The sequence below is a fragment of the Chiloscyllium plagiosum genome, unplaced genomic scaffold (assembly GCF_037043375.1).
Source record: "Chiloscyllium plagiosum isolate Xiang-an unplaced genomic scaffold, Cpla_swu_hap1 HiC_scaffold_6, whole genome shotgun sequence".
Lineage (NCBI taxonomy): Eukaryota > Metazoa > Chordata > Chondrichthyes > Orectolobiformes > Hemiscylliidae > Chiloscyllium > Chiloscyllium plagiosum.
The window spans coordinates 89,530,716-89,547,129 of NW_028270144.1; the positions used below are offsets into that span (position 1 = coordinate 89,530,716).

Sequence of the window (16,414 nt, forward strand, 5' to 3'; positions counted from 1 at the left end):
CTGGTAACACTCACGTAGCAGAGTGTAAAATTTTGGTTAAAAATTGCAACAGAAATACAAGCAGTTTCAGTTCTCACAACCTCACAACTACCAACAGCCAACCATTTACTTAAAATGATTAGTCAATAGTGAATACACAAAACAAGAAAAGAGACTTTCATTCAAAGGATTAGCACTAAACTAATAATCAGGTCAGTTTGACCTTCATTCCAACCTAAATCCTGGGAGGTGTTAAAACAGCATTATAAGACCATAAGATGTAGAGCAGAATTAGGCCATTCAGTGTCTTGGGTCTGCTCTGACATTCAATAAGATTGTGTCTTATCTGACAATCCTCAACTCCCACTTTAACCCACCTATTCTCTATAATCCTTCATCCCTTGCTGGTTAAAAGCCTTGAATATATGCAACAACTCAGACTCAACAGCCCACTGTGGTAAAGAAATCCACAGGTTCATTATACTAAGAGAAGAAATTACTTTTCATCTGGGTCTTAAATGAATGACTTCTTATTCAGAGTTAAAATCACACAACACCAGGTTATAGTCCAACAGGTTTAATTGGAAGCACACTAGCTTTCGGAGCGACGCTCCTTCATCGGGTGATAGTGGAGGACACAATTCTAAGGCACGGAATTTATAGCAAAAATTTACAGTGTGATGTAACTGAAATTATACATTGAAAAATACTTGATTGTCTGTTGAGTCTTTCATCTGTTCGAATACCATGATAGTTTCACTTCTTTCATGTGTAAATCATAAAATCTTTTTTAAAATTAAAAAGTTGCATTCTCAGGTTAGCTGTAACAATGGGTGTTAACTAGACAATATGTTGATAGTGTTAGCCCCTTGTGTTCTCTGTCTATGCCATGATGTTTAGATTGTTATCTCACCTTTTAGATTAGAATCAGAGTTTTACATGAATTCATGCAGTTTTTGAGCAAAGTACAATGTAACTCTGCAAGGACAAATTCACCCCACAAAATATATGTGTGCATGTGGGTCTTTGTCTGTCGGTCTCTGTGTGTTTGTCTATCTGGGTTGGGGGTTGTGAGTGTGAGGGAGAGTGTAGTCCAACAGGTTTAAGTGTGAGGGAGAGTGTGAGGGAGAGTGTAGTCCAACAGGTTTAAGTGGAAGCACACCAGCTTTCGGAGCGACGGTCCTTCATCAGGTGATAGTGGAGGGCTCGATCGTAACAGAATTTATAGCAAAAATTTGCAGTGTGATGTAACTGAAATTATACATTGAAGAATTGATTGTCTGTTAAGCCTTTCATCTGTTAGAATACAGTGATAGTTTCACTTCTTTCATGTGTAAATCACAAAACCCTTTTTTTTAAAGTTGCATTCTCGGGTTAGCTGTTAACAATGGTGATAGCTAGACAATATGTTGAAGGTGTTAGCCCCCTGTGTTCTCTGTCTATGACCTGATGTTTAGATTGATTCCAATCTAAAAAGTGAGATAACAGAGTTTTACATAAATTCATGCAGTTTTTGAGCTCAGAGTTCTACATGAATGCATGTGGTTTTTGAGCAAAGTGCAATGTAACTCTGAAAGTACCAAAAACATTCACCACACAAAATATATGTTTGCATGTGGGTCTTTGTCTGTCTGTGTGTGTGTCTGTCTGGGGTGGGGGTTGTGAGTGTGAGAAAGTGTGTGTGCGCGTGTGTGCGTGTGTATAGTGAGTGCAGAGTGTCTTATGTCTGTGAGGGGGTGCATGTGTGGGAGTCTGTGTGTCTATAAGGGTGTGTGTGGGTGTCTGTGTGCGCGTGTGTGTATCTGTGTCCGTGTGTATGTGAGAGTGTGTGTGTGTAGGAATATCTGTGTGTGTGTGTGTAGTGCAATGGTGATCACCTGTAATGTGACATGAACCCAAGGTCCCGGTTGAGGCCCTCCCTATGGGTACCGAACTTAGCTACCAGCCTCTGCTCAGCCACTTTCCTCTGCTGCCTGTCCCGAAGTCCACCTTGGAGGATGGTCACCCGAAGGTCCGAGGCTGAATGTCCTGGACCACTAAAGTGTTCCCCAACTGGGAGGGAACCCTCCTGTCCGTTGATTGTTGTGCGGTGCCCATTCATCCGTTGTCATAGCCTTTGCTCGGTTTCCCCAATGTACCATGCCTCCGGGCATCCCTGCCTGCAACGTATAAGATAGACAATGTTGGCTGAGTCACATGAGTACCTGCCATGTACACGGTGGGACGTGTTCCCACGCGTAATAGTGGTATCTATGTCCACAATCTGACACGTTTTGCAGCATCCACCGTGACAGGGTTGTATGGAGTTGTCCTGAGAGCCGGGCAGTTTGCTACGAACAATGATCTGTTTGAGGTTTGCGGTTGTTTAAAGGCAAGTAGTGGAGGTGTGGGGAAGGTCTTGATGAGGTGCTCATCCTCATTGATAATGTGTTGCAGGTCACGAAGAACATGGCGTCTTCACCTTTGACAACCAGTTCGTCATCCAGATACACAGAACACCATGGGGACCAAATTTGCACCCCAATATGCCAACATTTTTCTGCACAGGTTCAAACAAGACTTCTTCTCTATGCAGGATCTCCAACCAACATTATATACCAGGTACATTGACGACATTTTCTTCCTCTGGACCCATGGCGAGGAGTCACTGATAAAACTACACAGTGACATCAACAAGTTTCATCCCACCATCAAACTCACCATGGACTACTCTCGACTATCTGTCTCATTCTTGGACACATGCATCTCCATCAAGGACGGACATCTCAGCACCACACCCTAACGCAAACCCACGGACAACCTCACAATGCTACACTTCTCCAGCTTCCACCCAAAACATATTAAAACAACCATCCCCTATGGACAAGCCCTACGCATACACCGGATCTGCTCAGATGAGGAGGAACGTGACGGGAACCTGGAAGTACTCAGGGATGCTCTCACAAGAACGGGGTACAATGTCCAACTCATCGAACGCCAGTTCCGACATGCCACAGCAAGGAACGTGTAATGACCTCAAGAGACAGACATGTGCTGCAACCAACAGGGTACCCTTCGTTGTTCAGTACTTCCCAGGAGCTGAAAAACAACGCCATGTTCTTCATGACCTGCAACACATCATCAATGAGGATGAGCACCTCGCCAAGGCCTTCCCACACTTCCACTGCTTGCCTTTTATCAACTGCCAAATCTCAAATAAATCATTGTTCATAGCAAGCTGCCCAGCTCTCAGGACAACGCCATACAACCATGTCACGGTAGGTGCTGCAAGACGTGTCAGAGTGTGGACATAGGTACCACCATTACACGTGGGGACGCCTCCCACCTTGTACGTGGCAGGTATTCATGTGACTCAGCCAACGTTGTCTATCTTATACGTTGCAGGCAAAGATGCCCTGAGGCATGGTACATTGGGGAAACCGAGCAAAGACTACGACAATGGATGATTGGGCACCGCACAACAATCAACAGACATGAGTGTTCCCTCCCAGTTGGAGAACACTTCAGCGGTCTGGGACATTCGACCTTGGACCTTCGGGTGACCGTCCTCCAAGGCAGACTTCAGGACAGGCAGCAGCGAAAAAGTGGCTGAGCAGAGGCTGATAGCTAAGTTCGGTACACATAGGGAGGGCCTCAACTGGGACCTTGGGTTCATGTTACATTACAGGTGACCACCATTGCACTATACACACACACAGACACACACCCTTACAGACACACATACTCTCACACTCTCTCAGGCATCCTCTCAGAGACTTAGACCACTCTACACTCATGCACACACACATATACATATACATTCTCTCAAACATTCACAACCCCCTCACCCCAGACACACACTCCCACACTCACACATGCACCCCCCTCTCAGACTTCAGACACTCTACACTCACTACACACACATATACACTCTCCCTCACACTCACAACCCCCAACCCAGACGGACAAACACACATATACAGACAGACAAAGACCCAAATGCACACATATATTTTGTGGGGTGCATTTGTACTTGCATGAATTCATGTAAAACTCTGTTATCTCACTTTTTAGATTAGAATCAATCTAAACATCATGGCATAGACAGAGAACACAGGGGGCTAACACCTTCAACATATTGTCTAGCTAACACCCATTGTTACAGCTAACATGAGAATGCAACTTTTAGAAAAAAGGTTTTGTGATTTACACATGAAAGAAGTGAAACTATCATGGTATTTGAACAGATGAAAGATTCAACAGACAATCAAGGTATTTTTCAATGTATAATTTCAGTTACATCACACTGTAAATGTTTGCTAGAAATTCTGCGCCTTAGAATTGTGTCCTCCACTATCACCTGATGAAGGAGTGGCGCTCCGAAAGCTAGTGTGCTTCCAATTAAACCTGTTGGACTATAACCTGGTGTTGTGTGATTTTTTAACTTTGTACATCCTAATCCAACATCGGCATCTCCAAATCTTATTCAGAGATTAGATTCTCTGGTCCAAGACTCTCCCATAAGGAAAAACAACCTTTCCACGCTACACATAACAAGGTTGCCCCTCATTCTTCTAAATTTCCATGAGTACGGGCCCACCTTTCTTAATCTCTCCTCGTAAGACAGTGCCTCCACACCCGTTAACAGCCCTAGTGAACTTTCTGTGCAATGCCACCAATCCCTGTATGGCTTTCCTCAATAAGGAAACCAAATCTGTTCAGAGCTCCAGCTGTGTCTGCCTATTGCCTAGTATAGTTTAAACAATGATGTGGAGGTGCTGTTGTTGGAATGGGGTGGACAAATTTAAAAATCACACAACATCAGGTTGTAGTCCAACAGGTTTATTTGGAAGTACTAGCTTTGATGGACTATAACCTGGTGTTGTGTGATTTTTAACCTAGCTTTAGCAAACATTGCTAATCAAACTCTTTGAAATAAAAGGTCAACATTCCATTTGTCTTCCTTATTATCTGCTGAACGTGGATGCTAGCTTTTTCTAATTCATGCATTAGCATTCCCAATTTCTTCAGTTCTGTAGCTTTCTGCTGTCTTTCACTATTTAAATAATATTCAGCTCCTCTATTCTTCTTGCAAAAGGGAACAAGTTCACATTTTGTCCCACAGTAAATATCAACTCCTGGGTTTTCGCCACTTGCAGACCCTTTGCAGATTCTGTGCCATCTACAAACTTGGCCAGAGTACATTCACTTTCTTCTTCCTAGGTATTAATCCATACAATTATTTACATTTTAACTGTAGCACTGATCCTTTAAGTACATCACTATTTACAGGTTACCACACTGAAAATGGCCCCTTATTCCAACTTCCATTATTTAACCAATCCTCTATGCAAATATATTACTTCCAACACTGTGGTCTCAAGTTTTATTAAGCTCTATTCCTGAAGAAGGGCTTTTGCCTGAAACGTCGATTTTCATGCTCCTCAGATGCTGCCTGACCTGTTGTGCTTTTCCAGCACCACTCTAATCTAAACTCTGGTTTCCAGCATCTGCAGTCCTCACTTTTGCTTGTTTTATTAAGTAGCCTAGTGTCTGCTAACATATCGTACATCTTCAGAAAATCTAAATACATTACATCCACTGCTTCTCCTTTATCTATTCTGCTTATTTTCTTAAAGAAATCTAATAAACTGAAGTTTGAAATGGAGAGAAATAAAGTCAATCAAATCTTGAGGTCTGCAGCACAGAAAGTGACCCTTTCGCCTGGGTCCGTGTCAGTAAATAGCAACAATTTATTTTTACTTCTAATGTACAGTGTGTAGTTTTAAATGTGAAAGTAACAAAATGATTTAATCCTAGGCATTTCATACACACTTATCAAGAAGTTGGCAAGGTAGATGTCTATCATCCCAACCCCAATCCATGCCTCTAACTTTCAAAACAAACTAATACTTATCAAAATCTGGTAACTGTAGCAAAATTAATTCTCTCCATCAACTATTTAGTATCAAGCTTGTCAGTTGTTAAAAAGAAATGAGAGATCTGGGTAAAATATGCACTGACCCTACCTCCTTAAAAGAAAGCTCCCTGTAATAATTGCAAATCCATTATTTTGAAATTCTCAAGATGAGCGATGTCAGGGCCAGGAACTTTGCAAATCCAGCACATCAAGAACATAGTTTTGTTTTCTTTATTCTTGCATGGAATGTGGGTGTCACTGGCAAATGCCATTCAGACTTACATTTCTAAGAATGAAGCATACACTTCTTTTCCTAGAAGTGTGTGGTGGCACAAAAACAGTTATCACCTGAGTTAAGTGTGTCATTTGTACCCATATGGTTTCTGAGACCAGGTAAAGTACAGTTATCAGATTACATGACTCACACACTCTGTGGCTCAGCTAGGACCATGATTCCAGTGGAACCGATAACACAGCTTCCACTGAAATAGTATATCCAGTTCTAGACAGAAATAATGTAGTATAAAGTTCTACTGTCAAGAACATTTCATTACTCTTTTAAATCACTGATGACTATTTGTACCCATTTCATTACAGCAAAATAGTTGACAAAAAAGACACGAGAATATGAAGCGTCAAGTCACAGATCCGTTTCTGGTGGGTTCTTCAGCAACACTGAATGAATTTGAAAGAATAGATTAAGATCTTCAAAGGAAATTTCCACATTCTTTATTGTTTTGCACTATATTATTGTTAGTTTGTTTGAAGTTAATGTCTGACAAGCTTATGCTATTACTAGACATACTAAAACACATGAAGAACATGTTACAACAGAACCAAAAACTTGGTCATGCAGAATGTTAAAAGAGAAGCAAGAATACAGGAAAAACGATCTGAAAAGGCCAAGCCCCTTTGTGATCAACAAATCATTTGCAGGATCATGAATTTTATAAAAACACAATTTCCAATTGGAGATAAGTGTCAAGACAAATCTCTGAAACTGCTTTCACTATAAAAGGAAATAGCGAAACAACTTTTATCATTACAAACTACTTTTCTGGTCAGTAAAATTCTCAAGTATAATCCCAGCAACACATAAAAGTATTGTACTGCATTTGATTACGTATCTGTGTCTATCTTCTAGTTTTTCATCCTAGTTTAAAAGAATGAGGTAACTAGCTTTCATTTCATTTGCCAAACAATTCACAAAACAGTGACAAAAAGTGAATAGCAGAGAATTTGGCTAAAAGCCTAGAATAGGGTAACTGTCACTTTGACTCATCAGAAATGTCACACAGACAACAAGCACTACTTATTTAACTAATTCAAACACTGTTCATATAAATACTGTAAAAATTTAGTTATACAATGATAATTATCAGAAAACTCACTTAAAGGTAGAAAACATTTCAACAAATAAAAAGGATGTAGATAAACCAAGTCAGGTATCAAGCAGCTATAAATAGATGAAGAAGCAAACCAATTGCATCACAAACTACGTTTTGAAAATATTTCAGGATTCAAAAACAGGAATTAAATTTGTAATGTAAGCTTTAGTAAAAGAAAAATTAACATCTATTGCATTACATGTAGCACACTTCAAAAACATATCGCTAACAGTGGAGAGCTTTTAAGTGTTGTAAAGATGACATACATTTCATAGCTTTTTCTTCTTTTGTACCAAATACCAAACACTGCTGTACAGTCTAAAAAACGCAACTTTAAATTTTCAGTCAAGTAGTGATTCATATAGCTCATCTATAAAAATATTTTTTGCTATAAATATAAATATTTGAAATTCTCTACTCTGCAATGCACAAAAGCTCAAGTCATTAGGCACATTCAAGTAAACATCAATAGATTTCTAGTTATTTATAACATCTAGGATTTTGGGAAGCATTAGCAAATAGCATATAAGTAAATAAGCCATGATTCAGAATGGACCATTCCTGACCCATGTTCCCACAGAATTATTAATTAACTCCCACTTTCTTTCCTTGTACCAGCTTTTCCAAAGCAAATACATCAAGGCTAGATTCCGTTGCTCCCGATGCGGTCTCCTCTACACTGGGGAGACTGGGCGTCTCCTAGCAAGCGCTTTAGGGAACATCTCCGAGATACCCGCACCAATCAACCACACCACCCCGTGGCCCAACATTTCAACTCCCCCTCCCACTCTGTCGAGGACATGGAGGTCCTGGGCCTCCTTCACCGCTGCTCCCTCACCACCAGACGCCTGGAGGAAGAACGCCTCATCTTCCGCCTCAGAACACTTCAACCCCAGGGCATCAATGTCGACTTCAACAGCTTCCTCATTTCCCCTTCCCCCACCTCATCCTAGTTTCAAACTTCCAGCTCAGCACTGTCCCCATGACTTGTCCGGACTTGTCCGACCTGCCTAGCTCCTTTTCCACCTTGCCTCTCCACCCTCTCCTCCCTGACCTATCACCTTCATCTCCTTCCCCACTCACCCATTGTACTCTATGCTACTCTCTCCTCACACCCACCCTCCCCTAGCTTATCTCTCCACGCTTCAGGCTCACTGCCTTTATTCCTGATGAAGGGCTTTTGCCCGAAACGTCGATTTCGAAGTTCCTTGGATGCCGCCTGAACTGCTGTGCTCTTCCAGCACCACTGATCCAGAATCGAGATTGGATCCTTGCACTGTCTTTACCATAAATAAATTCTTGCATCACTCCCTCAAAGTAGAAATAATAAATTAGATCAGTAAAAATTCTCCCATCATAATCACTTATTAGCCCTTATTATTTTATTTCTACACAGATGTCCATATTTTTTTCATTAAAAGTTTCTATATCTTTACTCAAGATCAATCTCAATTATTATAAATTCTTGTTTTTTTTTGTTTTGAATTTTTTTGGAGTAACATCTGCCTCTCAAGTCAGTGGACATGTTAATGCGTGCTTCCAAATGTAGCAGTTTACTTTTGAAAATAATACAGCTACCAACATTTTTATTGATTACAATATGATCTATCCTCTGTCATTATATTTCCAGATTTTAGAATACAGATTGTTCTGAACAGAATTGAAGCTGGGCCATAAATGTTATGACAAAAACACTATCTGTATAATGCATGATATATCCTTGTAAAAGAACATCACCCTGTTCCACCTTATCCCACTCCTTTGGTAAATTAAATGAACTTCAGCCATAACATTGAAACAGAATATTATGTATCCAACTTAATTTGTATTCCCTCACAGACAATCAAAAATCTATTATCAAATTACCCAGTCAAAAATTCAAGGTATGGAGCATTATTTTACCGCACAGCTAATTACCTATTACAACAGTCAAAAACTCAGACTCTCACCTGTTTACAGTATGAAGAATGCCATTTGGCTCATCATGCCTATGATATTTAACAAAGATTGACTACACAAATCCCATTTTCCAGGTCTTGGCCCATGGAACTGGAGGCTGTGCAATGCAAGTCAATATGTACTGCATAAACGTTATAAGAGCTTCTGACTTAACCAGCTTTTCAGGTGGAGTTCAAGATTCCCACCAATGAGTAAAAAAAAAATTTCTCCTCTACTCTTGAAATCTTCTACCTCTTTCCTTAAACTTATGCCGCATGGCTAATGATCCCCTACTAATGGAAAGGTGCCTTCCTATCCACTCTGTATTCCTCAATTTTATATATCCCTATCAAGTCCCATCTCAATCTTTGTTGCTCCAAGGATGTTATTGCACTAGAGAGGATGCAGAGATGATTTACCACTATGATGTTGGACTGAACTCTTTGGAAAGATTGGATAGGACAAGGTTCTGAAGACGTATAGACTGGAAGACCATTTTGTTGACTGCACAAAACATGTCTTTAAAATTTGGTTGTTTAACAATTTAAGTGTCTGCTACACTTCTGATCTGACCTCACTTTCGTTTTCTGCCTGAATGGCTAGCTAAATGGAAACTTAAATTAAGACAGTGATTAGTCATTTCCCAATCTTCTGGACTTGGCCAAGTTCAAAGATTGCCAATTATCTATTTCGTCATACCAGAACTGAAATATTAACTTTGCTTCTTTCTCCACAGATGCTGCCAGATCTGCTGAGTTTCTCCAATATTGTGTTTATTTAAATGCCAATTGCTGGAAATTCAAAACATGAACAGCAAATTCAAAAATGCTCAATAGATTTGGAAAGAAAATGAGAATTAACAGTTCCAAGTGATAAACTTTTGTCAGAACTGGAAACTTCTACAGGAATAGGCCCTCGAAAGTTCAGAGACAGGGAAGGTCAGAGTAGAATGAATAGAGGAGGAATGAACATAACAGTAGATAACTTAAAATTATTGAACTTGGTCAAGTCTAGAAGGTTGGGAAATGACTAATCAAAGTTTTATTCTAAGCTTTCTTTAAGCTCTATTGCAGCTATGTGGGCAGAAAAGAGAGATCAGATCAGACGTGTAGCAGACACTTAAATCAGTGTACAACCAAATCTTAAAAACATACTGTATATCGACTGGGGTATCCAACAAAATGGTCTTCCAATCTGTGTTTTGCCTCCTTACTGCAAAGGAGATCAGTGGAAATATAGAATTGTGAAACTAAAGAAGTGCAACTAATCACTTCAAAATAGTTAGGTTTTGCCTTCAAATCCTAACCATCGTTCCCACTTTATTCAGACAATAGATTCTGGCAATGATTCTCCTTTTAAGATTTACCATTTCTCTCGACCCATCTTTCTTGATTTGTCCTATTACCGTCCTTTTCTATCTTGAGCTATTATTCCTCTATCATTCAATTACTTCTGCTTTATCACAAACCACTCTTCTGCTCCTGGCTGCTCATACCCTCACCTGCCCCCCAAAAAGACACACACACAACTTCCACTTCGTGTGTTTCCTAAAAACCTGTGACATCTCTAAAATATTCCAATTCTGATAAAAGATTACCAGTCTAAAATGCCAACCGTTTCTCATTTCACCTATGTTGCCTGGAACATTGACTAGTACCAGTATTTTGTTTATAAACATCATCTATTATTCTGTACAGTTGATTTCTTTCTTTGGACTGTTCAAATCAAGTTTGCCATTGCTCACAGTAAACCTCATTTCCTCAATACCACCCCTTCTGCTAACGTATCCAAAACAATTAATACTGTGAACGTCAAATCAAAAAGAAGAGAATGAAGAAAGAATGCCTAAGGAGACAAAATTAAAGTCACTTAATTAGTGGGATGTGGATTTTCCTCTGGTGATTCATCAGAGTTCACAATCTCAGCACTTTAGTAATGGTACCTTTAATTCTTCAACATGTATTTTCAAGGGAGCCCTTCAATTGCTGGACTCATTAAAGTGTTATTTTTGACATCATGATCCTAATTGAAAGTCTGGAAATACTAATTACCAGATCAGAAATGATTGCCTTTGTAATCAGAGAGGAGTGGTTATTACAAAATGCCAATGCAAAACTGAATCATTACAAGATAAAGATAGATACAGAAAATTATACCTAGTCTAGCCCAAAACTAAAACTCTCCACATATATATTAAATAAGGATTTTACCTTGATTACTGTAACCAGATGGCAGTTATTCTCAATATGAACAACTTTCTACTATCTGCCCAAAACTTGCTCTTCAGTTTGAACCTGGTCTCCTTTTCCTCATGGCATAGCATGAATGATGCGCTGCATTTATCTTTTTACATAATTTATTGTTTCATATAAGCCTTGATAAAGTCCGTCAGTTGCCTTCTTTCAAAGATAAGTAGCGCAAGTTCCTCCGCTCCTCTCATGATTATATTTTTCGATGCTGGGGTTTAGCTGGGACTGCACTGACATTTTGATTGAAAATGCAATAGAAAAAAATTGCATTTCCTAATTGGGAATCATCTAAAAACAAATCAGCCAATTTGCTGAAAAGGTTAGGCATTGGCTCGGAGGTGCGATGACATTTGGCTCAGTATGTAAAACCAGTTTATAATATATACGCAATAACATGTTCTCACAGGTCCGTACATCCAAAATCAGCGGACAAACAAACAAAGCTGATAGATGGCAGGGAAGAACAAAAAGCTGACGTAGAACTGAAACTGAGAAGGGAACAACAGATGGAGGAGGGGGAGGGAGGCTGTGTATGGCCTGAAGGTAGCAGAGGAGGATCATAGTCGAGGTTGACAGGTCGGATCCTCAGTACTCACGCACTGCACCATTTCTATCAGAGTGCCATTTGTCAAACGACATTCGGAATATCACTTGCAATGTGCAGGCAGGGTTCAGCTACTGATGATCACTGCGCCTGGACCCAGCCCACACAGACTGGGCGAATCCATGGCCAGGCAAAGTGATCGGTAACAAGCATCACAACAATAAAAGCGGTGGCGTGGCTCTGCTGTCATGGTTCGACCTCTTCGATGAAAACCAAACACCAACAAAAATAAACCTGTCACAGGCGAGTCAGTCCCACTCAACTGCTTTGTCAGATTAAAAGGTGCGCCACCCAATTCGGTTTTCCCCCACTCACCTCCTGACGAATGGATTTTTTTAGATTTCCTGGGGAAAGACATCTTGCAGCGGCGGCAGGGAGGTGAGGTGAGCGGAGCTGAGCTGCTGACTGTCACTGACATGCTCCTGTCCGCCAGAAGCGGCCTCTCTGCGGCGCTCCTTCTCTCCACTCTCTGGCGCCAAGCAGCAGCGCCATGTCTCTGATGGGACCCACGCGTAATTATTGGATAACCGCAAGTAGAGTGAGCGCAAAGAGAAGAAAGCACTTAGCAATTAATAAGCAACTAGAAAGGGGTTATCAGTGGTACACAGTCTTCGACTCTGTCATTTTCCTGTCCGTTTACAATGCACTGTAATTTGTAGAACATCAAAGAACACTCTGGGGAGTGACAGATTCAGTGTGAACCCCAGTAATCCCTGTCATTCGGTTCTGCGTTTTCTTGAGAGTTTATGGTTTTAAAATTCAATGTGTGAATTAGAGTTACATCCTAAACATAGTTAAGGAGCTATTGGAATTAATTCCAAAATATCCAGGAGCAAATTCGAATTAATGTGGAGTCAAAGAGTTCCCTCACCGTTCTCTGGTTGTATTTAAGAGTTTAATATAGTGTGATTACTGAGCCACTACCTTTATATCCCTTTTTAGTAAACAAACTAGTTGTTCGCTCTATTATGGACAGCTTCTCTTCCACTAACTTTTCCTGTTGCTACCTACTCCAGAACTCTGTTGTAACCTGCTCCTTAAAGTTTCTTATCCTATGTCACCTCTTCATTATGATCTTCAATCTGTCCAGTTTGCCAGATTCTCTGCATGTTTCTAATTTTTTAAAAGTATTCACTGGATGTGGGCATCACTGTCTAAGCAACCATTTATTGCCTATCCCTAATTGCCCAGAGAACAGTTAAGTATCAATCACATTGCTATGGGTCTGGAGTCACACTTAGACCAGACCAGGTAAGGTCAGCTGTGAATCAGATGGGTTTTTCTGATAATTCACAATGGTTTCATGGTTATCATTAGACTCTTGATACCAGTGATTACTTTTCTTTACTCCAGATAACTTTACTGATTTAATTAATTTGTTACATGTTATAGATAGCAGCTACCATTTAGGGTGATAGATACCAAGGTCAAATAACAAGACAACATCCAGAAGCAACAGAAAGATTTATGAGAGAGAAAATGAAGGCCAAGCCATCTGCTCAACAACTGAGGATGAAAGAAAGATGGATCCAGAATGCATGTACACCCCATACCAAATGGTCTTTGCTCTGGATTCACAGTAACAATGCAATGTCAGCAACCAGAATTGTGACATTCCCAAGGAGAGACTGTTTACAAGTCAATATGATTCTGACTTTTTATGACTAGAGAAGCCTGCTAAATGGTTTCATTACAGTGACAAATATCAAAAAAATTCTTAGTGTTGACGGTGGCTATACTAGGGAGCAGTGGTGAACTCCACAACAAAATGGCAACTAACAGAACAGTCTCTGGCTTCTGATTGAGTCAATTTCCATTGACCAGGGATCTGTTACAACTATAAATTCATTGGATAATTAAATGTTCAGTCAATAAAATGGGGTGGGGGGTGTTGGAAGATGGGTAGTCAGAATATCAGGATATCATAAACACTCAAATCGATCAGAAATAGTCAAATGGGGAGAGGCTGACAGTAGCCAATCCTTTTACAACTTTAATTAACCTCCAACAACAGACTTAAAACAGATGTAGGCCTGATTTGTGCAAGAAAACAAATGCCAATGCCATCAAGGGAGTCAAGAACGCAAATTCAATGCTATTCTGCTGAACTATTTATGGAAAATGAGGAGAAAGTGAGGTCTGCAGATGCTGGAGATCAGAGCTGGAAATGTGTTGCTGGAAAAGCGCAGCAGGTCAGACAGCATCCAGGGAACAGGAGAATCGACGTTTCGGGCATAAGCCCTTCTTCAGGAATGGGGAAAGTTTGTCCAGCAGGCTAAGACAAAAGGTAGGGAGGAGGGACTTGGGGGAGGGGCGTCGGAAATGTGATAGGTGGAAAGAGGTCAAGGTGAGGGTGATAGGTCAGACTGGGGTGGGGGCGGAGAGGTCGGGAAGAAGATCTCAGGTTAGGAAGGCGGTGCTGAATTTGATGGATTTGACTGAGACAGGGTGGGGGGAGGGGAAATGAGGAAACTGGTGAAATCCGAGTTCACCAGTTTCCTCATTTCCCCTCCCCCCCACCCTGTCTCAGTCAAATCCATCAAATTCAGCACCACCTTCCTAACCTGAGATCTTCTTCCCGACCTCTCCGCCCCCACCCCAGTCTGACCTATCACCCTCACCTTGACCTCTTTCCACCTATCACATTTCCGACGCCCCTCCCCCAAGTCCCTCCTCCCTACCTTTTATCTTAGCCTGCTGGACAAACTTTCCCCATTCCTGAAGAAGGGCTTATGCCCGAAACGTCGATTCTCCTGTTCCCTGGATGCTGTCTGACCTGCTGCGCTTTTCCAGCAACACATTTCCAGCTATTTATGGAAAATCCCATACAAGTACTTGACCACAAACAAACCAAAAGGCTCAACAAGTACTTGTCAATTTCTAGTGGAACAGTTCAACAGAGGCAGCTTTAATGGCTTCTATCTTTTAAAAATGAGTGGAAAACAAAAACACATTTTTTTCAAAATGCAAATACTTTTCTTTGTATCTGCCATCTTTCAGGACTGCAACAGCCATTTTAAGGCCGCAAAAGGGTTCAGAAAAGATTTACAAGGATTTGAGCTATAGGGAGAGGCTGAACAGGCTGGGAAAGTTTTCCCTGGAGCGTCAGAGGCTGAGGGGTGATTTTACAGGAGGTTTATAAAACGATGAGGGGCATGGATAGGATAAATAGGTAAAGTCTTTTCCCTGGGATCGGGGAGTCCAGAACTAGAGGGCATAGGTTTAGGGTGAGAGGGGAAAGATATAAAAGAGACCTAAGAGGCAACATTTTCACACAGAGGGTAATATGTGTATGGAATGAGCTGCTAGAGGAAGTGGTGGAGGCTGGTACAATTGCAACATTTAAGAGGCATTTGGATGGGTATATGAACAGAAAGAATTTGGGGGGATATGGGCCAGGTGCTGACAAGTGGGACTAGATTGGGTTGGGATATCTGGTCAGCATGGACGGGTTGGACCGAAGGGTCTGTTTCCATGCTATACATCTTTATGACTCTATAATTCATAGGAGGCATTTTCTTTTTTGCCATTCCTGACAATTTCTCTACCAACTCCTGAGGTTTGTCAATCTAACTAATGTCCATAAGATTGAAGAACAGCATCTCAGAAAAAAACAATGATCAAATATATGCAAGACAACCAGGCCTATCAGCATCAACGTCAAAACACACCAGGATAAATTATGCACTTTCAAGTTGGGTTTTGAAGGGCAAATTAAAATAAGTTGGTTTTACAAGTAGTGCTTAAACTATGCTTTGGGAAACAAGGCTGTAAACTACACTTTGACAATGGATATCATACAGAGTACTCATTAGGTTTCATACGGTTCGTTTGCTAAGTAGCATGGACTTAATTAAATAATTGGAAAGGATGTAAATATATTTTTAGAGGGCTCTAAGAGCTTATAGCCTAGAAAAGGCACGTCTCAAAACGTAAGCTTTCCAGGTGATTCTTCAACTGGTGTCCTCACCCATTTCTACACTGAGCTTTTTTTTGTCAAATACAAACATACGAACATAAAATTAGGAGCAAGAGATGGCCATTTTGACTGCTCAAGTTTGCTTTGCTAATTGATATGATCATGACTGATCTGATTTCAGCCTCAACTCCACTCTCACATTGATTCACCACTGTCAAGCAAGAATCAATTTTACTCAGCTTTAAACATTTTCAATGATTCTGCCTCTATTGTTCACATCACAATTTCAAGACATTTATTGACTGAGGAACTCTTCTTCTGTAATGCTGTCAAAATGGCCAAGGCTTGGGGTGGGGGCGTGGAGTTTGTACCATTGTATATGCCATACCTATTAAAACAGAGATTTTTACAAATGTGGTCTACACATTTGTTCTTTTA

The 16,414-nt window shown here is 40.7% G+C and overlaps 1 protein-coding gene across 4 annotated transcripts in view; it reads right to left on the reverse strand.

Annotated features, from left to right (window-relative positions):
* The window catches only part of atp8a2 (ATPase phospholipid transporting 8A2), a 573,039-nt gene that overhangs the window by 528,844 nt on the left and 27,781 nt on the right, over window positions 1–16,414 (reverse strand). The window contains exon 1 of one of the 4 annotated variants that reach the window (XM_043691979.2): window positions 12,373–12,526. The exons of 2 other annotated variants lie outside the window; for them this stretch is intronic. In XM_043691979.2, coding sequence (XP_043547914.2) covers window positions 12,373–12,475 — 103 coding nt within the window. In that variant the 5' untranslated portion in view covers window positions 12,476–12,526. Of the gene's footprint in view, window positions 1–11,414; window positions 12,142–12,372; window positions 12,527–16,414 lie in introns of those variants that run through there. One more of the 4 variants, XM_043691980.2, reaches the window with a different exon arrangement.